Source organism: Arachis ipaensis, chromosome B01, assembly GCF_000816755.2.
Source record: "Arachis ipaensis cultivar K30076 chromosome B01, Araip1.1, whole genome shotgun sequence".
NCBI classification, from domain to species: Eukaryota; Viridiplantae; Streptophyta; class Magnoliopsida; order Fabales; family Fabaceae; genus Arachis; species Arachis ipaensis.
The window spans coordinates 15,511,102-15,537,867 of NC_029785.2; the positions used below are offsets into that span (position 1 = coordinate 15,511,102).

General features: G+C 35.8%; 1 protein-coding gene across 1 annotated transcript; it reads right to left on the reverse strand.

Annotated features, from left to right (window-relative positions):
* LOC107647117 lies at nucleotides 824–26,760 on the reverse strand. The gene is made up of 37 exons (XM_021108228.1): nucleotides 26,347–26,760; nucleotides 26,118–26,214; nucleotides 23,461–25,652; nucleotides 21,350–21,464; nucleotides 19,377–20,243; nucleotides 18,911–19,184; nucleotides 18,418–18,839; nucleotides 18,139–18,265; nucleotides 17,938–18,062; nucleotides 16,324–16,982; nucleotides 16,044–16,161; nucleotides 15,836–15,952; nucleotides 15,569–15,583; nucleotides 15,088–15,247; nucleotides 14,590–14,645; nucleotides 13,670–13,883; nucleotides 11,053–11,472; nucleotides 10,701–10,978; nucleotides 10,484–10,569; nucleotides 10,321–10,407; nucleotides 9,932–10,190; nucleotides 9,445–9,852; nucleotides 9,249–9,345; nucleotides 7,505–7,800; nucleotides 6,519–6,635; nucleotides 6,192–6,359; nucleotides 5,866–5,988; nucleotides 5,689–5,778; nucleotides 5,479–5,585; nucleotides 5,264–5,412; nucleotides 3,754–3,836; nucleotides 3,572–3,667; nucleotides 3,342–3,464; nucleotides 2,904–2,987; nucleotides 2,556–2,699; nucleotides 1,228–1,867; nucleotides 824–1,036 (listed from the first exon to the last, which is right to left on the reverse strand). Exons 1-36 carry the CDS (start codon nucleotides 26,625–26,627, stop codon nucleotides 1,532–1,534), a joined length of 9,390 nt encoding a protein of 3,129 aa, XP_020963887.1. The 5' UTR covers nucleotides 26,628–26,760; the 3' UTR covers nucleotides 824–1,036; nucleotides 1,228–1,531.

Here is a 26,766-nt window from a genome sequence, read left to right on the forward strand (position 1 = left end):
TTACTAGTATTTTACCTCAAAACCTATTTTGATTTGAGCGTCAGATTCCCTTTTCAAGTACCCCACTCTTATGAAGATGCAAACATGGAGATACAACCCAAAATGAGATTTGTCGCATCCTCATGTCCTAATCCTATCGAGAACTACAAGAAGTAATCCTAAATTCACCTTAGACAAAGGCTAAATAAAAATAAGATATAATCCTAAATTCACTCTTATAACATGTTTTTTTTTTTGTTTCCCACAGTATCCCCTAGTCCAGCAGATCAAGGACTAATCCACTGCAGTACTAAACTCTATTTAAGAGTTTATCACTGATCAATGGATTGTTGTATACACAAGACAGGATTCAAACCCCAACATTTTAAATATTTGATCTTATATATTTAATCTTATATAAAAATTTTGTCCAAAAGTACACTTTAAATATTTCACTACTTTAAGATCTCCACCAAGTTTTTTGTAACTGAGATCATTAATAATCATATTTGAAGTGAATTTTAAAATAATCTAATTTTAAATATAATGTTGTTCAGTAGATTATTTAATTAATAGATTACTCAAAAACATTTTGAATATTACTCGTTAAATTAGAAATAGGGGAACTAAAATTTAATTCATTATATGTTCTCTTTGGTTCTTGAAAAAGTTGATCACTTTTAGTTTCAACGTTTCTTATGATAGCTCTGCATATATCTCAATGAATTTTGATGATTAAAAAGCACAAATATAATTTAAAATTTTCATGTACTTCATCTAACATTTTCTCAAATGTCCAAACATATTAAAGAATATTTTTCCTTAAGCCAAACAAATTAGGTAGAACTAAAATTGGAATGGATCATGTAATGATTGTATAACCTCAAATTCGACTCTAAAATACTCTGGCCACCTCAAAAGCAGATTGCCGAGCGTAAAAAATGAACCAAAGTGAACCAAAGTCACGTTCCCACTAAAATGCTAATCTGAAAAATGTCAACTCATGTAAACGGTGTATTTTGACTCCAATGCTATTGAAGAGCTTCTCTCCTTTGCTCTACACAAAACAAAACAGGAAAATCATTTTCAACTCAAATGGCAAGCGTCTTTTATAGCCATATCGAAGAACAAATTAAAGAGACGGCAAAAAGAAAAGGCTTTCAACGACTCTTTAAAATGCTATCATGAACAAGACTTTGAAGACCAGAAGAATAGGAACAAAGTGCTGTAAATCCCTCTGTGCAATACCTACAGAGCCACGGTGGTTTTCTCACAAGCCTTGGAGTGCACTGCGTCACCGTTCTGGTTTTCTCACAAAGTCCAGATGTATAATACACACCACAGACCACACGGGGATCAAAAGCCATCTACATGCACGTAAAACATACCGCTTGGTTGGATCTGAATGCAAAAATATATACAAATCATATAATATGAGCTTCATACGGAAACATAAGATGCTGATCCCAAATGCCGAGGCACAAACAGCATTTCACTCGCCACGGCGCCACTACCTGTTTCTTTTAAATGGAAGGAACAACAACTACAGATTTTATTCATCATCATCTTTGTCAATATAACTCAACAAAAAGCCACTAACTACTCTACGGGCAACAGGATTGGGAATACTACGACATAGACGTCCATCAACATATGCCAACAGGGCAGACAAGACAAATTTGGCAATGCCCCATTTTCGAATGAAACCCAATTTCTGCCCCATTTTATTAGACTCAGCAGGAGCATCCTTATGACTGTCGACCTCCGATTGCTTTCCCCACTTTATCTTGATTACAAATTTGTTTGCTTGCTTCCGTAGCATACGTATAGCAAAGCTAACAAAAAGATGTTCGCACAATGTCAGAACTGTCGGTCCAATTCTCCATTCCTGCCACAGATATACCGTAATCAGTAACTTCAGGTACGACTTGGAAGGGTACTTGAGGATTATGCAACTAGTGATTGCATATCCAGACGTATAAAGAATTATTCACACTTAAATATGAATTATTCATCAAGAAGTATTTTTCACTCTTAGGAGTAAAAAAAGCACCCAATATGAATTATGCATAAAACAGTAATATCATGTGACATTTGGAGGACCTCCAAGCATTATAGTTATAAAAAAATGTCCAAGTATGTGTATAGTTATAAACATGCATATTAAGGAATTGATTAGAAACATTTTGATTCCCCCTCCTCTCACTTTTGTTTCAGTACATTGCCGGCAAACCTCTTGCACACTACCCAAACACTTCTCCACTAGACCATTCCTTTGGCTTAAATATTACACTTATTAACTCTGCTCTCTCATTCTTGTAACTATTTCCATTCAGTGGAAAAAATTAATCAATGTTGTCTATTTAAAGCTGGAGAGTATAATAATCAAGGCTTACTTGATAATATTTAGGCATGACCTATACTATCGGATAACCTTTTGAATAAACTTATGTCATATAACAAGCTATGACTCAACAGATGTGTTGAGAGTATCGACCAGGCTTCAAGTCAAGTTCACATGCCACTATGCATTCTAATTAATTAAATATAAGTATGCTCACAAGAATAGAACTTACACTTTCTCCTCGAAGGCGGCGTAAAGGGAGACCCATACTTGAGGGATCTCCTTTTAGCAATGCTTTACTCACCAGAAACTCCTTAACACGATCCATGATCTCACATATAAGAGTATGATTCGGTGGGAGGTTTTTCAGGATAACCTAAATATGTACAGGACAACATCACAACCATAGAGAGAAGAGTATACTTTCAGATATCTTGTTCAATTATTTCGCTATGTGTATTCTTACATTATTAAAGTAAAATCAACACACTCAAGCAATTCTTTCAAACAAAGCCAAGCTTGCAAGACAATTTTTAGTCCTTCTTGGTTCTCCAAAGTTTATATTTCACTCAACGATTACCTGATTGTCAATAACTCTAACTCTCAGGTATTCTTGTCTATAAACCGTATCCAGCATGGCTTGGATATATCCTTCAATGTATAACTGCAGCAGGCCACATATCTAGTTAGTCACTATCAAAAGAATCAATATTCTCAAAAAACACGACGAGAGAACTGAAAGGATGAATATTTCTTTTGTTATGGATAAAAGCACAACAATAAAAGAAGGCAGTAACATTATAGTCAATAAGCAAGGAGAGGATCTATTTGACACAGTGAAAAAGAGCTTGCAAGTGTCCACCACCATTGTATTTTTCCAGACAATCAAAATACCAACAACCAATTTACAACCAAGATTTTTTACTAGGGTATAGTGATGAACCAAAGGGAATGACAGAGTATCAACGTGATTCAATTTACTTGTCTACAATTGATGCAGCAATATATTTTGCAATACCTCATCGACTCCTGGACTTCTATCAAGTAATATAGTTCTATCTGGTCCACCTTCCATCAATGCTGTTCCAAGAACTGATGGCTCCATAGCCAATTTTAGAATTCCTTGGTGAAAGCCACTCACCTGGAAAATTGAATTTATATATATAAAGCATAATGATACAGAGGAAAACAAGTCCCTGCTAAAATTCAAGTAGCAAAATGAAGGAACATAAGGTAATAATTCTGTACCAATCCATTGAAACCATTTGCTTCTGCACCTTTCAGAACAGAGTCTGATATCTCAGCTACAGCTGCAAAGGCTATATTTGAACCTGCTGATCTTAACTGCGAGCCGGCATAATTTGATTAATATACTGATACAGCACAATCACATGCTAGTCAACGAAAGGGGGAAATTTTTACAGACTTACAGTTTTCCCTAGATCACCAAAGTATCGTTTTGTCCCTGAAAATCCTTCACCTTTGATACATTTACTTATTAATTTGAAAGTACCTGATCCACATAAAACAGGGTAAAAATATACAAATAAGCAGAAGAAACAAGAAACAACAAAAAGTAACTTGCCTTAATGTCATATAAAACCAAAGAACATATTCAGCACATTTAGTTATGCTACAAGCTTCTTTTGGCTTTCCTTTTACTTTACTGAAGTCTATTTTTCTGTTATATTTTTTAATTAATTTTGAGTATTTTTATTAGAATGTGGGTCAATTAAAAAAACTCCATGGTGTGACATTTCTCTTTAACTCTATTAGAAGTTACAAACTTGTTAGGAGTTCCACATTCCTAATGGATATAGCTATGATATCCTCTATAAATATTTGGGAAATCCTCCCTCCATGAGCTGGTTTCAAAGGTTGAGCAACCCTTCCCCCATGAGTTAACTTTCAGGATTCAATTTAAACTCACTGAAATCTAGGACGACCTTTTGCACTCATTCATTAATATGTCTGTGGCCCTAAAAGAAGAATGCCATTAGGTAGGAGAATAATAAGTCTCCTTACAAGAGCAGAAAACAAACATAAGAAAAGAGAAAGCTATCGAGGAAAGTCTATTAACATTTCAGAAAAGGAAACTCCTCTAGAAAGACCGTGAACTTTACATAAAAAAGATGCCAGAAGTCTATCTCATCCCATAAAACTTGGTTGTCTGAAACATTATCATTTAAAGTGCATGAATAGTTCTGAAAAAAGTGTCAAATTAGTCATTTTTTTATAAAAAATAATGTGATTGAAAGATTAAACTGTCTTACATTTTAAAAGATAAGAGCCTAGTTTGTCCATTTATTTTTTTAGGGACTAATTTGTCAAATTTTTTTGTCTGAAGTTAATTTTGTCTATGATATAGGAATTGTCAGGGCCAATTGTAGTTTCACTCTAATCATAACAGAGGCTTACAACTGCCTGTTTAGTTTTTTGTTAGAAACAGTTTGAGTTTTATCAAATGATTTAAACAAAAAAGGGCAGCTCGCTGCACAAGCATCCTGTGTGATTGGGTTAAGCAGGACTGCCTAACTTGATAAATGCATCCATGGCTGATTCCACAGCTTGAACCTGTGACCTTAAGGTCACATGGAGACAACTTAATCGATGCTCCAAAGCTCACCTCAAATGATTTAAAAATACTTAAGAAAAGAAATATATTAAACAATTGCATTAAGATAAAGGTAAAGAATATATAAATCCACAATGTCAACTCCAATATAAAGGGGATAAGACATTTTAACTTCCATTTTATCACAATTTTATTTCCAATTTATCCTTAATGTATTTTCAAAATAAATTGGAAATTATGAGAAGTTAAGAGTATAATGAAGTAGAAAAAGATAAAAATATATTTCTTCATTTAGATTTTTAATTAAATCATTTTATAAAATATAAATCACAAAAATATGATTGAATGATTGATGACACTGATACCTGAAGTGAATGCGGGAAGATTTGCGAAACCGCGGGACGGATCAAAGAAGACATCAAGAGATGATGAAGCTAGGTCATCAAAAATAGAAACAAAATCAGGCGGAAGTAAGGGGCTTCCTTTAGCGAGATATATAGCCCTCATTGCGTACCTGGAAAAGCCCTTAATTTTTAGCCATAAATCACACAATTGTTATAGAATTATACCAAAGACATACCATGAGTAATGTTGTGCGCATTTAAAAAATAATTCACGCACTGTTATCAAAGCATGGGTAATAAGGACTCCATTTAGTTCTACAACCATATTTTTTATGGGAGGCACCTGAAAGGAGAAAAGTAAATGGTTAACATTACTAATCAATTGAGTACACATCACGGTTTCTAACGAAAAAAAAACAATTATTGCAGGAGCATGTTAAACAAACCTTAACAACACTATGAATTAAGGACCGCAAAGCCTCCTGTGTAGAGCTATAACTCGAATTCAATTCCCCGGGAATAAAGTTTGCAATGATCTACAACACAAAATATAGGATAGACATTGAGTAGTAATTAAGGGAAAGTATTCAAACTGAACGAAAGATGTTACTGAAGAAGGAAACCTTTATTGGATGGATTTCAAAATGATCAAAGTAAAACCTTTGACTCTCTGAGTCACTAAGAGAAGTTCTCCAAAATGATGCAATTTTCATTAATGTCTCTTCATCAAGATTCAAATCAATTGGCTACACAATCCAAAATGTCAAATTGATGAGTATGATCAATAAACATATGAACTTTAGAAGCTAAATTCATTCTCCGTTATTGAATAGCTTTCTCTTCTATTCCAACAAAAACAAGAGTTAAGCATTCCCCCTAGATGAGGGATTCTACTAGGTTAACCCAGATAAATATGAACCAAAGGAGATAGGGCCATTCCAACTTTTACCTGAAGAAAAATTGATGAATACCTAAATTGCTTAAGATTGGAACTAGAGTTAAGTAGAATAAAAACAATCTTCAGCACACTATCACTTGAGCCACTGTAATCTAACTGATGTCTGCGGAGCATTGATGCGAAAGGAGCTCCATTCCACTTAAGCTCAAAATTCACGTCCTGGGCCAATCAATTACAGGATATGATCAACATAGTTCTTAAAAAATTTCCCGAGACTTGGTGTGTGAAGAACAGGGAAGAAAAAGAAGACGTGAATTTTGTGCAATAAAGAGTATAAATCAGACATGCAGTCGAGTAAAATATAATGAATCATAATACCTGTACACTGAACTGATTATACACCTGATCATTATTAGAAACCATAAACATGTGCAGATTCCCAAGCTTCACTACTGAAAATGGTGTAAAATCTTGCAGCTCATTCTCATCACCCTCCTAGCAAGAGAAACTTAAATATATCAATAGCGACTAGCACGTTGTTAGACATAAGCAAGTTCTACGCAATTTATTATATGGTACTAGTGACCTACAGTTCAATCCCTATTGCCCCCTTTATTTCTAGATGAAAGTTAATTTTAATAAAGGTAAGGTGAGTCTAAGCATTGTCCACACTTGGGCACTTGCATGGAACTCTGTGCTACATATAAAAACTATGCTTATACCTCTATCTAAAAGTTCACATAGAAAATTGGAGCTTAAAACTTTCCTTTAGAGAAAAATAAAAAAATAAAACAGAGGAATGCCACGTTTACCATGCCTAGTCATGAACTGCTTCTATAACTTATGCCTCTCCCTAGAGCAACATAATTAAGGATAATAAAGCTTCAAAACCATTAATATAGTAATATGGTGAAAACTCACATGCAATTGTCTTCATGTAAAGTTGATAGCTAAGAACCGTTAGATGATTTGACAGATTTGACTAAATTATCATCTAAAGGTTATCAATGATCAACTTCACATAAAGACAACTGCATGCAAGTTTCCACCTAGTAATATTGACAGTGTTTGAAATTGAGTTGCTGACAAATTATCCATGTCAAACCCTTAATTATAGATACATGTCAAATTCCCTATTCAATTTCTATTTCAAATGGACAGACTTTGAAGCCATTCCAAATGTGTGAAACACAAAAATGATCAACAGGTAACAATCTATGTATCAGTTATGAAACTGAAGTAGTTTTTATTAGATTTCACAAGAGACTCATTTAAGCATCCTTAAATTATAAAGATGAAGCCTCAGCAAAATGTACGGGTATCAAACATTGATGAATACAACCACTCCACAAAAGCAAGAATACCTGTTTCACATGTTCAAGCAGGTGAACTGCAAACTGAGAAACTCTAACTTGAACTTTTGCACATAAATTGAGAACATTATCTCCCCTGAAACTATTAGAGATCTCACAAATTCGCAAAACTCTGGTTGGCCCTTCTGCATAAATTTCATACCCCACTTTTTCCATCTCCATAGCATGATCGCCTGGCCTTTTGTCTAAAACCAAATGTGTAGACAATGTTCTTTGTTTACCAAGTTTGTAAAATGGTTTCCATGCTCGCACCTTGTCCAATTTAATCTCCTGTAATTGTAGGCTACCTACAGGAAAAATCAACATTCAAGTATGCTATTAGATTTAATATACAATGGTCACTGCAGTACTACTAACCTATTTTGAACTTCAGATTCACCTACACACTAAAATGAGGGTCCAACATCTAATACTAAATGAATCAAGATCCTTTAAAGTGAGGAAGTTGGTAAAGTGGTAAAGTGAGGAGTTAATCACCCTTAAATTAAGATAGTGGGACACACATTTCATAAAAATTACAAAATCAATGGTGATTAACCCTTCACTTTACCACTTTACTAACTTCCTCACTTTAGAGGATCCAATTCAACCCTAAATACTTAACATTGAAATCATATTGTGTTTATATTTCTTTCTTCTTATTTGTAAGACCACATAAGCATGTATTAAAATAAGAAACCCATCATCCATAGAGTGCCATTGAAACCACAAAAGTGACTCAAGTATAAAAATGGGGTCGCAGAAGCTTTATAAATGTACTGTTTAGCATCTAAATCGTGATAAAATCCTACATGATGGGGTAATGAAGGGATCTGATGAATTCAGAGAGAGAGAAAACAGTTTTCTGTTAGGAAATGATATTCTGATTATGATAGCAAACTATTACACCACAGAATATTTAGAGGAAGATCTTGGCTTGCTGAGCAAGCTACAAGTATACTGGCCATTTGACATTAGGCAGTTACGGTCACAGTTGGCACTACTGTCATGAGGAGATTCTATCCTCTATGGTTTGCCCTATGATACTAGTATACATTCTCATTTAGGCTAGCTAAGTGTATTCTATTAGGATATACCAAGGTTTATAAGAGGAGGAAGTGCTGACGGATGAGAGAAGGTACATACCCAGAATCAAGTAATGGCCCCAGAAAGGTGTTGTCTTGTCACCCAAGGGGAGGGGGGAGGTCTAGGGTGCCCTTATACGATGATCATTTACTTTTTTTTTCTCATTTAGGAAAGGAGCGGGACCGGGTTTCCCCCAATACCATTTTTACTCAGTGTTATGGGTTTTTACCGATTCCAGCAATATATTTTCAGTTATTTACTTTCTTTTTGTCCCTCCTTGGTTTTTGTAAACAAAGACGAATTTAATAAAACTATTCCATTCAAGTATGTTTATGTTATTTAGTCTTCTTGTTAGTTCTATTAAAGTATCACAAGAAATTCAAAACTAGAGTAATAAGTTCAATATTAGGTAAATAGAAAAACACCAAAGAAGAATCATGAATTAGTTAAGTCTGAGTGTCTGAGAACAATTCAACTTAGGAACATTAAACTATTGAATGACTAGTAATGCTTATAGTGATTAGTTTATTCAATTCACTTAACCCCGTCAGCAACCATTTTTATTAAATTGCTAATCTTTTGCTAAGATTCACAGCAATAGCACTGCTCAGGCATTATGGATATTGAAAAAAAAAATTGTAGGAAGGGGTAAAGAAGATCAAATGAGCACCATTGATGCGAACAACCAGCCTATGTGGAAGAGTCAGATCATCCCAGGCATAATCTGCATTTGATCCTGGTCCAAGAACCTCTGGCTCTAATAAACCCTGGAAATTTATCCAGTGATATGAGGGAAGCAAGTAGAAAATCAGTGAAAAATCAACTAAAAGTGAAAAATTAATAGAAATATAGAATTATTCCTCAACCTTTTGGTAGTAAGTTATTGATAGATTATGCAGAGAATTCTCAATTCGGTAAGGCAGACTTATATTGGGGGGCTTATAGAAACTCAAAATAAGAGTAGAACTTTCTTCAACAACATGAACAGCTGCAAATTCTGTCATTTTGCTATCTGATATTCCAACTTCCTTTGTTTGTTTTCTGAATTTCAGGAAAAAATGTCCTAGTGAGGCTATACACACTGGACCTGACCATCCCAATCCAGGCTCATTGGTTTGAAACTGAATATATAACAAAGAATTGTCACTAGGGGATCGGTGCTTTCTGATAAAATGCTCAAATACACTGAACTCTCTTGTCTTGCTAAATCCTTCTTTCAGCTGTAGTGGCATTCGCTGTTTGCTTCCAACGGAGATTACACCCGCCATCTCATCCTTCACAGCAGCTAAATTGTTATAACATTTTACTGAAGAAAAAGATGATCTCTTTATCAGGAATGAACTGAGAGCATACCTGAAAATAGCATTGACGAACAGTGATAGATGCTTCTGATTCATTGCAAATAACATATCGTGGAACAATTGTCACCATTTGTGATGGAACACAAAATTCTCCTGAAGGACCTATAGACATGCCAAGTTTTGTTACAGATTTGACACCAGATCCTTCTTCTTTCTTAAAGCTTATTTCCGTAAGGCCTGATAATGAATCCAAGTCTAGCAGTGCCTCAGCTGTGTTGTCCTCCAGCAATTTAAGCTGAACGCTTTTGGGTCTGTACAACCAGAGAAATATAAGTCACTATAAAAATAAAGAAAACTAACAAAAAAATCTAGATAGGATTTCAGGAAAAGATAAAATTCAGATATTAAAATGAAAGTGTGACGGATAATAACCCATCTTACTTTAAGAACCAGGATCTAGTTGTTCTTGGAGGCAAGCATAAGCCTAACTCTGAAGGAATGTGAGATTTTAAATTGTCTAATTCAATTCTGCATATGGAGAACAAACCATTATGTCAAGAATGTACGCATTTGCTTAATAGTAGTCTAAAAATGTAGAACTCACCTTGATAGAGGCCACCTTTTGGTGGCAAGAACATAAATTTCTAAGTCTGTATTATTCTTCATGGAATAGGATGTGAAAACTACAACCTACAACAACCTCCACAGATGCACAATAAGATTAACTGTGCGAACATGTAAAATAGAACATCACTATTAACGTATACCATATCAAATATTACTTCTACTCAATGTTAATGAACAAATGCTAGAATGATAACCTCCAGCATGCCCCTGCTCCCACGGTATAGTCTCAAGGTTGCACAAAACTTTCCTCCATCGAAGTCCAAATTCAGATCTACATGTTGGACATCTCTGTTCTTCTTTAGTAACTTCTTTACACATTCCCCAGTATTTAGCAGCTTGGAACTTGAATTGGAACCAGTTAAAGTCACTGTGAAGTATATAACATCTGGATTGGCACAAAAGACAGCTGTTGAACCATATGCTATTGTCGCCTGCTTTCCAATACTGTCATAGCCAACAGTACTTAACTGATCTTCAGCACAACAAAAATTGAAAGTTAATTGAGGTTAAATGAAATAAAACCTCCAAAAGCATGCATTTCTTTACCTGTTTCACTTAAAATAACATCTATTTCAGAGTGCAATAAGTTGGTCATTCGTACAGTAGGAAGGAGATATATTTCCTTCTGTTCTTGCAATGAAACTGGCAAACTCTCTTTCTTTAACAGAGCTGCAGACTTTTCAGGTGTTGCAACAGGAATATCTCTTGAAATTGTCTGGATGAGAAAATGCATATTGGCAACTCTTTCACCTTCAGACATAAGGACGCAATGTGCTGTGCTGAAGGAACACTTGTCTGATTTTGAAAATAATGCCTTGCGAACTCTGTAGTTTAACTTTTCAAATATTCCAGATAAACGAACAGCTTTTCCACCTTTAACATAAGTTGACCATTCCAAAGAAAGAGATCGTTCAAATTTTTTGAGTTCCTCGGTCATTCGGGGTCTAAATGACAATAAGAAGTTACCTGAAAATTAATGATTAAACCACATCAACTCATGAGGAGAGGCCCACCTTGAGCTAAAATTCAGATTTTGTTTGGAAAAATGGGACAAGAAGAATCAAATTCTAGACCTTTGATTAGGGATGTCAATGGGGCAGGGCGGGGGCGGGGGATGCCTCCCTGCTCCCCATCCCCGCCCTCAGATTTGCTCCCCATCCAGGGATCCCCGCGTCTCGGGGAATTTTGCCATCCCTACCTTTGATCATAAAGGCTCTGATACCATGTCAAGAACCATTTATTCCAAAAGTTTAAGCTATTGGACTGAGGCATACAAATGGTTTGTAAACATAATATCTAAAAAAGCCAAGAAAATGACCTTTAACCCTATTTCCCCCTTACTGTGGTTATAACAGGAGAAGGAAGAAAGCCCAAAGAGGAGAGCCCGTAGGCCAAGGCAGGCTCGCAGCAACTAACTCTGTTCAGGGAACTTACTGGTTTAGGTGGGAAAAGTTGTGAGGGAGCTGGCAATATGGCGGTGATGTAAACAGGGAGAGAGTACGGATTAAGGTGACGTATTTATCATATTGCAATAAAATGTGGAGAGACTGAGGTTCTACAATTCTCTCTTAGAGAGGTTAAATCTGGAAGCATATACTTAAGATTCTTGACATATTGTCAAGGATTCCCCATCAAATGAACTCATACATTCCTTGCATTCTTTCTCTTTTCTAACATGCTTATTTCAATTTCTCATCTTAAAACAAGACTTTAATTCTTCGTTGCCACTCAAATGTGCCTTTAATTTAAAAATGCTACCCAAACCTTTTCATCATATTCTTCATTTGCAGGTTGTTTCTATTTCATGCAATTCTTCCTTCTTTCCAACATTAGCATAAATAGACCCCCTATAACTAGTGTGCATGATACGAAGATAGAAAAAAAGAGAAAATCCTAAGCTTCAATCACAGTTATTTTGAGCATATCCTTGAGCAACATAAGACCAAACTCACCCCCACATGCCATAACTAGCCATCTATAGCATGAACTTTGCATAACTACAGGAGGCCCCATATGGCCATATAAATCAGAAATAGACTGTGACTAAGCAATGTGAAGCTAATTGGAACATCCATGCTAAGGAGCTTAATGAAGGAATAGTGAGAGAGGCAATCAAGCATGAACAATGAAAACATACTAGAAGTTGATAGGGAGTGAAGGTAGGGGAGTACTAGAATATATGTAACCTAGCAATATAGTAATATTGTAACCATATCTTAGAATATTGTCCACCAAATGCTGGCATCAAGGAATATGACACATATAACACCATTAATGATATTTTAATTTATCTAATATCTTAAACTTTCACAAGAATTGGTCTATATGCATTGGTTAATCTCAAAGACCAACAGGTTCTTGCATTTAGACAAATAATGAAGTCATTTAGGTGTCGTAACCTAATCATTTAAACTTTGGGGAGAGTCTGGTGTTACAAACTTTTATCTATTTTGATTAACTAAACTCCACATATGATTGCATGAATTAAACTTTATATTCACGGAGAGATTCTTAGAGAGAATTTTAGAAATACAAAAACAGAGAAAACTTATATCTTTGTCCCTATCTCTATTGTCCCTTGTTATTGAGTGGACGGAAAATTGGGCAAACTTTATCCTAGAACAGAGCCATTTTACCAATAAGGGCCTTAAAATACAGTATATATAGAGCTGGGCTTGATTAGCTTGATGAGCATGCTATAAAGATGTAGAAAGACAAACCTATCTTAGGCAGTTACAATGGTAAACACAGCAAGTTGAGAGAGCTAGATCCTCCGAAGGACCTATCATACACTATCACTCTTTTTTTTCTTTCTTATCTTTCTAGCTTCAATGCCTTCATTTGTCAAGGAACTTAATCCAAGACTTCATAGTGAGTTCTAGTCCAACTAAATGTCTATAAACCAACATGCTAACTGAGATAACTGACAAAAGTATAAAAAATAGAGAGAGAAAATGAAATATTATCAACAAACATAAGATCCATAAACATAAGGAGTACTAAGAAAATCATATTCATATGTTGCATAGCAAAAGGCAATTTATAAAAGTAGTGATAGAACAATATCTGAGGTAAGACTAGAACTTCTAAGTATGATGGTTTCACATGGCTAGTACATAATGGGAGAGAAGATAAATAATGTACTGTGGATAAAAGTGCATACCAATACTTAAAGACATTAAAGCCCTCTTTACTCCACCAGAGAAGTTTATGGCATCGAACATTGCCATAGAATCATCAATATAATCCCCTGGTTCTAATACCACAGATGCAACCTCATCTCCCTGTGGTTCAGCTCGTTGGAACTGAAGTTCCAGAGGAAATCCAGTTTCATTGTGTATTCTAATCAAAGGGGAAACCACAACTGACAAACCAACCTATCAAAATATGAACAGACACGGTTAATGTTCATAGATGTAAATAACAGTGATCGCCTGAACGAAATAAATTGTGTCAATCAGTAAGAGACCAAGAGTAAATCTTGGCTGTTAATCATAAAATCTGTTAGTACTTGTTCTTAAGATAACCAGAATGTCAAATCATGTATATAGGCAAATTGTATATTCTTGTATATAGTTATCTTTGTAGTTTTTACTCAGTTTGATGTTAATCCAGGCTTGCTGTGTAGTTAAGACAAGATTTGAGAGCCTCTCTGTTATTTATCTTTATCTAAGCATACTAGCATAGTGTCCAAAGCCTACAGACAAAGACAACTACATATAAATTGTGCTGCCAGAAGGACCCACTAAAGAAAGTGGAACAAATAGAGGTTAATCATACAACTAAAGGTAGTAGGAGAATTAAGAAAACTATAGGGGGAAATCACTAATAAACGGTATAAGCATGGATAAGGTTTAGATTATAACACTATGGACCTAGTTAGGGGAGTAGATTAGATGGAGGAAAGTCCTACTTTGGTCACTAATAGATAATATATTGTTTGGTCCATAGCTGACCCCACCAATTAGGACAAGATTTAGATGTTATAATTAATTTTGTATATTATTTTAAAAGTTCATGTTAGCCAAAATTCAAATTTGAAAAAAATACGTTTTAACCAGAAAACCAATGGACTGAGCATACCTCTGCATTTCTAGAAATCTTAATCACAATCATTGGCCCAGGGAAAGTTCGTGAACCTGTTCAAAAATTTATCAGAGAATGAAGACAGCTTACTATGATCATACATATACCTTCAATAAATCAACTACAAATATACAGGACGTTCAACATCCCAAACCACCCAATTTCTAGCTATGTGGAACTGCACAGGAAAAAATTACTGGTTTTAACACATTCTCCTTCATGATATGATATGATATATTGTTATGTCATTAATGATCAAAGATGATGCATCATCATGAATGATTTAAACCTAACATTGCAAGTTGTTAATGATTAGACTCTGATATTGCAAGTCATTTATCATTTAATGATTCTAATAGTTGATACACTGGAGGATATAAAATAGGAACAAGAATCGTTACTCATTTTTATATCTAACAGTTATAGAGCACATTATTAGATACTCATCATAATTTCAATTCACATAGGGTAATGAGCCCAGCTGAGTGAAAAGACCTTCAGCTGATCTAATCCGTGTTCTCCAAGCTATCTGTGTTTGTGAAAGTAAGAGGGGAATTGAAGAAGTTGCAAATGAACCAAAATCAGCAAGTTGAATAGAAACAGAAGTTGCAGCATCAGAGTCTTCACTTCTGATATCAGAATGCCTCCTGTGACAACATTGGCCAATTCATAATTATCATTAAAGGTTTCACTGCCCACTAAAAATATGATGTTGACTATACTGACTAGTGTATTAATAGGAAAGTGTCTTTTAATCCACCTTTTGATCTATTATGTGTGTGGAAATAATAAATATGGGATTAATCAAGATAGTATATACTTCAAACTATAATTAAGAAATCTTCAGTTCAAGTCCTTCCATTTTTAATGCGTATATATATATATACAAGGACATTTTAGGAGAAAAAATTGTGCACCAACCCCTCCCAATCCTCATTATATATAGTAGGAACAGATATCCATGAAAAGAAACTTATAACTGATTCTCCACCTGCCAAATAGCAATATATAAGGGTTAATCAAATTGACAACCATCGAAACAAATACTTTGGCTGTGCTTAAGAAACTAACATATTTGCATAACAAATAAGAAATTATGATAAAGAAGATAAACTAACATATTTGACATAATAGATGAAGATAGTCTCAAACCAAAAACTGTGGTTAAGCTTAATAATGCAAACTGATAGAAAGAAAATAAACTAAGTCGATTTGTTTCAAGTTAAAAATAAATAGAGGTCACCTTGCAGCAGTTAGCCAGAATAATGGAGCTTTGCAGCATATATGGACCAGACAGATTTAGTTTCCCAATCATGAAGAGCAAAACATCCAATGAATTCTCACTTAGGGATATGTCCAACTGGCCAGATGATCGAGAAATTTCAGAAAATAACGATATGACTTTCAAATGAAAATAAAGAACCATCATATCAGATATAATTCTTAACAACCTCTTTGGCCCGACAGAAGAAATGTGCAGGAACTGTATGAGATGCATATTCAGGAAGCGTAGTTTGAATATTAGATCGGTAAAAAATACAGATTCCAACAGGATGGAGAAGTTCTCCCCTACAATTCAAACACAAAAAAAAAAGGATCATTTTTTAAGAAAAACAAACAATATTCTTTTAAAATGTGAGTGGTAGGATCACCAGGGCATGAGGAAAAATGAGAAAAGAGTGACAAAAGGGTTGTTTTCAATTCTAATTTGCACTTAGACTTAAGACTAACCATAGATTTCTCAGAGCATCATAATACTGAACACCCGCAGTTGAGGTGCCTATGACCCGGGATTTTGTGGCTAAGTTTTGTACAATAAGTTGTGTATTGTTGATAAACAAGCATATAAGTGGGAAAAGATCTTTTGTATCTGAAAGTTCATGAACAATATGCAGAGTAATTTTCTCAATATTAATATCAATACGAGGAAGTTTTCCTCCTTGCAACAAAATACTTTCTTCATCAGTCTGTGGACGACTTTGTGGAGCCATTCTAGGGTACCTAACTGTATCTGAAGCATCATAACCGACTGAAAGATCATGAAAAATTTTGAACTTGATTGGATTTCCAGGCTTCATGACAAACTCTGGAGCACCATCAACAAAAGCAATAGCACAGTTATTCTTTTTGTTTACAAGGCAGCAGCTTCTCTTTATTGGTTGATTGCAAGCCTCCCCCCAGTCAGTAACTCCTTCATAACTTCCACCCTCAGGAGGGAAAACTCTCCAAAGTGCACAACTTCCATCATTGGGACACGAGATGTCAACAAAACATGATCCTGGACTAGAATTCAATCTCAAAGGCACACCCATGTCGTTCTTCGCAAACAATGATATCAAGGAAAACCACATAATTGTAGACTTCCATCTCCTTTGGATTAGGTGTTTCACCTGAAGCATAGTTCTAAGTATTAAATTGCTACTACAGATGACACAAGGAAAATGAACAATCAATTTTTTCCATCAAGAGAGAATCCAGATTACATGAAAATCTTGGTCAATGTGGATCTATGAAATAAATAACCGCATTGAAAATGCAAACCATGAGCAAAAAACTGAGCCTCTTATGACAGAAGTCTGATGCGGCATCATGAATAGTCATTATGAAACAGAAATTCCAAATCATATTCACAAGTTATACATAAAATGACAAAAAATCGTACTAAGCAGTAGGCACAAAAGCAGCAGCATTACTGATAAATCATTTCTGTACACATTTAAAGTAGGATAAAATTACTATGAAATAGAATTCAAAAGAAATAACTAAAAGTTATTGGTGGAAGAGGCAATCAATAATTAGCTATTTCCAAGATCCTATAGGTTTCCAGAGCCAAATATTCATCAGATAGTAGAAATCAGTGGTCACACCATTATCCTTAACACTTCAAAGATTTTTGCGGTCTGTGGGGACACAGCTATTTCATCAAAATGGAGTTATGGAAAGACATGAATAAGGCATGTGGAGCAGTGAGTGGAAGAGAGCCCTCTCAATCCTTGTGTTTCTAACCATACTTGCAGTACATATTCAAACATGTCTTGTTATACTAGAAACTAGAGCATTATGATCCTATCTCCTGACTTCTTACATCTTCTGACAGCCACAATATTTATATACTTATTTAATATTATGCGCAGCAATCCCATTTTCAATCTTTTTTTCAGCGTAAGCATAATGCTCATCTAGATTCCAAAAATTAAAATGACTTTGTATTTGCTTAAGTAAATAAGCTTAAGTTTGAAGACAACTTCAAGGATTTATTATGCCAAAGAAACATGCAAAATTTGCTGCAATTGATAAACAAATTTTAGAAAACACTAGAGAAGATATGCTGAACTTATTTCATACCCTGAAAAGAGCTCTTTCTCCTACAAGAGAGTAATGAATGACGCCACCTATACTGAAAGAATTTTCTTCACCTTCAACAGTAAAATACATGTGCTGGTTGATATCCTGAATAGCAACAACAGCCCCTACAAAATATCAAAGCTAATTACAAATGTAATCAAATGACTATAAACAGCTAACTTAAAGCTTGACTCTTGGTACCATCTGGAATCATTGCTTCCAAACTATTGTCAGCATTATGGCTAGTAGACCAATGGTTTCTTTCTGATGATCTTGTTGTATCTTGAAGTGATAGCAGAGAAACTGAAGAGGCCATTGACAAAATTGTCTGCAACAATAAAGTTTGATGAAACGCAATAGAGTTTTAGCATTTCTACACATTAAAATCTAACAAAAATAAGAAGAATACAAGACCGTAGAAGAGCTACGTATGGAACAGCATAATTATAGTAAACCAATAATGATAGGATAGGAACTTACCTGAATTTCGGATATAGAAAGTGTCATGTCAAAACCTGAAATAGAACCAACGCCAAACCAACATCGACATAAATGCAATGAGCCATCAGCTGGCCTCTCTAGTGACATGGAAGCTCTTAAATCTTTCAGAATTTGATTCTGATGACTCAGGTGAAATGGAACAGGGCCTCTTGAACTACTTCCCTCGCTAACAGCATGACATTCAACAGAGTTCTGAAACTCTGAAAAGGCAAGCTGAGATGGAAAATCTTTCATTCTAACAGAGGAAAAATGAGGAATTGTAGTTTCATGTTCCAAATTCTCGTGAGTAATTTGGGAAAGGATAGACAAATGAGAAAGCTCAGCTTTTAGTTTCTTCCCAGTAGTTGCTGATTCAAATTTCAAATGGATGTCAACCTCTAGTATGATTTCTCTAATCCCACCTGCAGTAATTAATTGCAAAGTTAAACTTTTATTCCCAGCTGCAGGACAGAAGTACGAAGAGATTAATTACCGGAGTCATTTTCATGTGCAAAAACAAGAGCAAAGTGAGACAATGATAAGTCAAACGAATTCGGAGATTCACTCTCAGTCCATTGAGATGTGCAAACAATCTCTTGATGAATCTCATCATTAACATCACAGCTCTCTTCACCATGCCCTGCCTGATTGATGGCTTTATTATGTTGCATCACATCAGATGTAAGATTTCTGATATGTTTCAGATAGGAAGTATAATTATCAATCGCCATTGCCAAAGATGATGTTTCAAGAACAATAAGTCCACCCTGAACAATAACATTTAAAGTTTAGTACAAAATGTTGTAAGTTCTGGATCTTGAGATGTTTGCATTAACATAAAGGAGCTTCATAATTAAAAGACATATACTTGATATTCAATGTGCAATAGATGGCTCAAAACAACGACACAGGTACATGCCTGAGAATATTATGCCATCTTTAGCTCCTCAAATTATTACCTGGATCTCCCAGGAAACCATCTGAAACTCTCCACCAACAGAAAGCATACACATAAACTTATTCGATTGATGTGCTTCAACCAGAACCCTTTTCGTTGAGCATCTTCCTATGACAACATTAGTTACTGAAGCATTTACTAGAAAACAGTGCCTTGCTGAAGCTGACGTCCCGATAATTGTAGGAGAGCCCATCACTGTAATTGAGTGAGGGGATTCAGTGATTAACCTTTCAGAGGCTGTCAAATTGTTTCCTCGCACCAAGTCAGATATATGACCATTAGCATCTGAGCTACCAACTGTTTTGAACTCATTTCTTGAACATGAGGTATTTTGAACAAGACCCAAGCACAAAGTAAATGTGCAACCAGAGAGAGATACTTCATGTAAGCAGTCAACAGATTGCAATAGCAATTTTTCAGGTACAATATGATCATTGTTGTTTCCAATAGAGTTCTGGTATGTGAAAAGAAAAGATATGATTTCTGCTAAATCAGTGAAGATGTCCATCTTCTCTTCTTCACCAGAAACTACAACAGAGGTCTGCTGAATGGAAATCCAAATTCCACAGTCGGGCAACTTCTGCACAGCCAATTTGTTTCCAGTCAAAAAGTTAACCACTGGAGTACGACCATCTCCATTATAACTTCTAGAATTATGAAGAATGATATCCATAGACTCAAATCTGCAGGTTCCATTAATAAAAAATGAACAGATATTATTTGTCGGTAAAGCTCCTTCTATGGTTGGCTCGCAGCTATCAGGTTCTGGAAACATTGCTTCTTGCTTCAAGATTTCAGGATGCCAGCAATCAACATCTTCAGAGCTACTAAACATATAAGATACCACAGATGACAAGTGTGCAACAGCCTGTAATAAGGAAAAAGACCCTTTATGATAACTTGGTAAAACATATACAAATTTCCATAGAACTGCATTTATTAAATACTTCTTTGTGCACGCAAGAAAAAAAAGCAACAATAACTGGTTGTTAAAAATTATCTCTAGTGCCACTTCTGTGTTTGAATAGAGCATTGTCCTTCTACATAAAGCCATTCTCGAAAGCACCTCTAAAGCTATGACACCAAGGATACAAGGAACACCATGCTAGCATGAATATGGAAAGAATAAAGATCATCAAACGACTAGCATATGCATGAAATAGTTAGGCTATTCTAAATTAAGAGGAAAAGCAAGAGAGTTCGGAAAGTGTTATCACAGCCCCAGCATACCAGTCTAGGTATATTTACTCTCATGGCAGTAGGTAACTGGCTCTAGCAGTGATTGTTAGTGACAGCAGCTACTAACCTACCTGTAACTGCATTAGGATATGAAAAGGCCATTCTACCCCTGTTGTAGCTTGCTCAGCAGGCGGTTCCTATCCCAATACATATTCTCTGGCCGGAGTGCTTGCATATCAATAACACATACATTCGGTTTCTTTTCCAATTCTCTTTGCATATCAATAACATATCAATAACACATACACTGCCAGCATCACAACCAACTCATATCCACCACACCTTACACAACCACACCTGCACCTTCCTAAACTCTCTCCTCCCCTACTTATCCCCTATTCATGTGCATCAATCAAACATCCTAAGCTTTTGAGAGAAATAGATCATAACATGGTGTCAAAGCTTCTATTACTAAATGGTCAAGAGTTAAATTCTGGTTTTCCTCACACTTCTAAATTATAGTCAAGTTCCAATATAAGGTATGGTGGACTCATACGCTATCCATATTTCAAGACCAAAGGGTTCTTGCGTGAGGGTGCCCTAATAACTAATCATTTATTGATATGACTATTGCTTATAAGATTGGTAGAGATGGTCCATAACATATACAAATTGCAGTACTAGAGCCTACATTAATCATACCTAGCACTTATGTGCAATAATTCATTCCCGCATAATACATAAGAAAACAATAAATATCATTTGACATAAGCAGGGAAAATCAAAATTTATCACCTTACAAATCATATACACCTCATCTAAAAATGAGAAAACAGTGAACCCTCCAGCCGTTATGTCCCAAGAAGCTGAAAAGGCAGACATTGTTGTGCACAACGAATAAATGTAATTCCTGCAGTAAATTAACAATGAAATCACTATCCCAATCACAGCCAGATATTGTTTACCATAAAATAATTCTGCCTCACGAGAACACAACTTATATAAGCAAGGTATCATGCAGTGAAAACTTAAGGGAAAATAATCTCAATTATGTTAATAGTAATACAACTCCTGTGTAAAAAGAAAAGACATGTATAGAAGTTTCAGTTGTAGAACTAGATCATATAAGAGAATTTGGAAAGAGAAGTGGGGAATGACGACAGAGGACAACAGAGGAAGGAGGTAAGATATTATTCAAAAAAGATAAACAAAACGAAAACAGTGGGATGGCAATGGTTACTCATGGGAGGCGGGTAACCCTCCCCCGCTCCCCATCCCCGTTTAAGAAAATGCTCCCTGTTCCCACTCCATCCTGTCACAGGTCCCCATTTAATTTGAGGGTAATCCCCGCAGATACCTGTTTTGGCGGGTTTTTTTGCCATCCCTTAACAGTGTGCCTAGCTGGCTCAGACAAGTAACAAAACTCTCCATTGTCTCTGTAACTAAGGCTGTGTTGGTTAGTGTCCATTGCTACCTCAACCATTGCTACCTCCGCTGCCTCAACCATTGCTACCTCCCTCCTTTGTTTCAATTTTCCGTTTTTTTTTTCTTTTTTTTTGGTTAAATCTGAATTTCTAGACTGATCTTGTGATTGACTTGATTTGGGATGAGATTAAAAACCAATGGTGGTTATGGCATCGGTGAAATTTGCATTTTTATTTGACTGCTGTGTCTTGTGCATCATCGCCAAATATGTTCAAAAATTTGTGACCATATCTCTGTGTCTGTGTCTCCATGTCCTTATGGCTGGAGGACACTATCATACTAACCAAACACAGCCTCATGGACGAGAACTCAAAAATGTTATAAACACATGATATCTTAAACAATCAAACTGCCACTATTTTCCCTTAAAAATGTATTTCATACCAAATAATAGATTCAAAACTGCTATGAAGTTTGAGGCGCTACTCCATGGTTGAAGGACAAACCCAAAATGCAGCAAGAATGCCATACAGATTATTGGATCGAGGTAAGCCTCAAAGTAGTCCTTGAAGTAACATTCGAGCCTCGTAGTGGTCCTTCAAGTTAATAATTACTCATATTCAGCCCTGAAGTTGCCCTGCGGGACCCAAAGTCGTCCTTCAAGTAATTTCCGTCAACAAGCATCATCAGAAAGCTGATGTGGACTCGTTTTTGACAGGTTGACAAGATAACAACTAGCTGATGTAGAGGACGAAACTTTTCTATGGCAATTTAGTCCCTGGACCAATTTTAAAAATCCCTAATCCCCAAATTTGCTTCAGACCTTCTCTTCTTAGTTGTTCTTCACTAGGAGAAAGAATGATGATGATGACGAAGCCTTCCTCTATCAATGGCATCCAGCCTGATGGTACGATGCCTAGGTAACTAACTAACTAGGTTTCAATTTCAATTTCAATTCCAATTCCACTTTTCGATTCATCAATTCTTCAATCTGATTTCTGTAAATGCCAGTGACACTTCCTTTGGGGTGGCGCACGATGCATTCTTAATTCAGCGAGACAAGATCCGGCAAGCACATTCATTTAGACATGGAAGGTACATAACACATCCAATTCTTGTCTAATGGACCAAACAAACTATTCCAGAAATGGCAAATGCCAAGCTACCTCAAAATTCAAGATATTCCCATTTTCATTAAAAGAAATTAAATAGAGATGTGCCTAAAAGAAGAACATACATGAAGACAAGAATCAGCCAATGCCAATGTCAAGATATGTGCACATGCAAAATTGCAACATCAGAATTATTTAAGTTCCAAATAAACAATAGTCCACAAATAATATTGCAGAAAGCAGATAAACAAGAGAATAAAAGAAGGGGGGGGGATATTAAAGAAAGAGAGAACTCATCAAGATATAAGAATGCTTGCTGGGACATCATCATAAATTGAGGAAAATGGATAATCAAAATAAAACATCTACCTGACTGATAATATCTGTACAATGATTGGTTTTACCACTAAAAGTTGAATCTGATGTTTGTCTTCTAACTCCTCCAAATAAACATTTAAGCCATTTTGATGAATATAGGAACCAATTGATATCTTTCCTGAAGATACGTACTTATCATTATCAGGTTTTGGAATATCAACCACACAAGGTTCCAATGTAATATACTCTGCTTTGGCATCATCAAGCCCAAACGGATCTGTCAATGGTGACATATCTAATAATGAAGGTGAACCAACAGCCACTTCAATATCATGAAAATCAAAATTGATGTCAAAGTTATCATGGCTGGCAATGTCATTAATGTCTTGGCCATCAAGAGCAGCCTCTCTTTTGAGTGAAAATCTTACAAATGGACCATCAACAAATGCTCCAAAATGGAAATGATTCTGTGGTAGTTTTTGAAGCAAGTAAATAATCATTTGTTTGGCATAATACTCATATGTGTCGACCCAGGCATTTTCTGCTTTATGTACTAAGTTTGGAGCATCGGATGCTTCCTTCCTGTCCGCCGTGCAAACATGTTGTATCTGACTAACAAGTAGAGACACAGATGATACTGAAAAGTGAGTCAAAAATAAATTTATCTTTCCAAGCATAAAACCAAATTCACAAAACCCAAAACAGGGATTCTTATTGTCTTGATATGCGGAAGATGTCTCAAACTTACAGAGAAGGCATGGATTTTCAGAATACTCAATCTCACTTTCACTAAAACTACTACAAATTCCTTTCCAACTAGCAGACAATTTTCCCATAAAGCTATGAACATGAGAATCACAAGTATCTTCAGCCTGGGCTACATTAGATTCTGACAGGACAAATGATTTTGCAGGTTCACACCACAGAATTGATCCCTGGGTGCCTTCCTCTCCATTTTCTTCATCTGTATTAAGCTTATTCATTGGACTTGCTTCTGGAAACACTGTCAAAGGTGCAGGTTCAACCTTCATTTGCCCACATGACACAAAGACTCTCTGTCCAAAATTATCTTTAATGGTTACTAGTAAAAATTGATCAATACAGAAACATAATGGAAGGAAATCTGAGTATGCTATTCCAGTATGTGCATGCAACTTTTCATATGCAGAAGGTTGGATTTCATTAATTTGGGACAATCTTACTATGATTTTCCCAAAGTTTAGCACAAAACAACACCTTTGATAAAGATCTTTACCAGAGCTTCGCAAACATCCGTCAATATCTGAATCTTCCACTATCTTTTTCCCAAATATGTTTAAGAAACAACAGATTATCTTTGAGATCACTTTCCAAATAAGCATCAAAACAGAAAGAAAAGGGCAAACAAATTTACTCGTGGCCAAACATTCCTCATGACAATCAGAGGGAACTTCCAATGCTGCTCTATGACGAGCTATTCGCCTCGCTAGTGATATGCCTTCAGCAGGTAACTTCTTCTCAATGTTAGATATAACCTTCCAGTTGTTTCTAGCAGAACTGAAAACCTGTTTTCTCTGAAACATTTTAGAAATGGACATTTTCCACATTGGGCCAGTAGAATATCCAACTAGCAGCAAGAGATTCTCATAAGCATCAACATAATGTTTCCATTGACCTATAATACCAACTAATCTTTGCAATGATAACATAGGAATTATAGTCATATGGCCAATTTTATTTGCAGCTATTCTCCATAATTCTCTAGCACTTCTAGCTTCATTATGCTTATCAGATAGCAATTTGTGAATAACTAGAAATACAGAAACATCTTTTGGAGTAAATGAAAAGCCTAGTTCTGGGAAACAGAGAGTGCAATCAACCAGCTGAAGATCCCTTAATGTAATGAAAATGTGCACATCAGATGAAAGCAAAGCACGGTCAGGCTGATTTTTACCAATAAATCCGACTCTCAATCCAGTGCAATTTAACATATATGAGCCCTCTCTCACTGGAATCAAAATTGTAGTAAGGAAACCTCTAAAAAGACATTTCTGATCAAGATGATCAGATCTTGCACTAAAATTCTTTACTTCCCCAAAACACATAAACTCGTCATTAAAGATAGGAAACTGAATCTCCATGTTGATGTCATGTGCCTCTAGGTGAGACGACTTCATAATAAGATTCAAGAAAGATGATGTAAGATCTTTCCTTTCAGGGTCAGCAAAAACTATGCTTTCCAAAACATGATGCAAAGAACATCCCTAAATCCAAACAAAAAAATAATGACATTATAATTAACAAATTAATTTCTCATAACAAAAGTTTGCAGCTAAGACATCTTTCTCCCTCATAATCCAAAGAACATAAATGATATATCAAACCTAAATGACCATTATAGCATCAACATATAACTAATTAACGGTTAAGACGATGGCTTGAAAGTTGAAACACGCACTACTATACAGTTCTCCGCATTAGGTAGTTTCAGTACTATTTTTCATTATGTTTTATATATTCCAATAGTATTGCCACGAGCATGCAAATTAAACTCATATTCCATGTACCTATAAATATTTATATACAATAACAGGTAACATAACCGCCAAAATTTATATCGATTTTTTTAATGACAATCAGTTATTAGACTGAAAACTAAGAAGTTTCACCAATTCAAACAAATTGAATAGTATCCTAAACTCTAACTTCCAGTGGAATTCATCCATTACCTCAGGATCAAGAACCTCAAGGCGCTTTCTAAGATAATCCGTATAATCAAATTTCGACGAACGCAGCCTCCTGGCGCTTACCTCCTCATCCGGCATCCTTCAAGAACAAACCAAACAGTCACGCCAGTTAACAAAAGTACGTGCATCACAAAAACAGAAATAAAACAAGAAAGATAAAAAAAATTGAAACCGCCAAATAACAGAAAACTGTTCAACTGGAGCTACACACTCAAAAGCTAGCACAACGCGAACGCCGTGAACTTCGATGTCGAAGGCTACGGAGTGCCAGGGCGAGAATCTGAGAGTGAGGTGTTCGATTGTGAGCTCCTTGATAAAGAGGCAAGAAGGGGAGTTGAACAGTCGGTTGAGAACAGAGACGTCAAAACGAAGGTTCTCGGCGACGGCGAGGGAGTGACGGAACCCTAACTGGATGTCGAGTTGGGGCTCTTCTCTCAACCATGGCTGAAGCAGGGAGAGTAGTTTCCGTCGGATGAAGCTTTTCAATGGCATAATGAGTGTGATAGTGATATCATAGAGTGCGTACGGTTAGTTGATTCGATATATGCATGAAGGTGGGTTTGTGCAAGAAGGAGGGTTAACGAAATTCAGTTACGGAGAAAAATGGAAACTGGAACGCTAGGGAATGAAT

What these genes read in the sequence shown, in the direction of transcription:
- LOC107647117 (XM_021108228.1), bottom strand. Translation starts at nt 26,627, where the DNA reads ATGCCATTGAAAAGCTTCATCCGACGGAAACTACTCTCCCTGCTTCAG. An exon ending in GTACAGATATTATCAGTCAG is followed by an intron (nt 21,465 to 23,460) that starts GTAGATGTTTTA and finishes AATTTACTGCAG; the next exon opens with GAATTACATTTATTCGTTGT. An exon ending in AGATTTCTAGAAATGCAGAG is followed by an intron (nt 13,884 to 14,589) that starts GTATGCTCAGTC and finishes ATATTTTGATAG; the next exon opens with GTTGGTTTGTCAGTTGTGGT.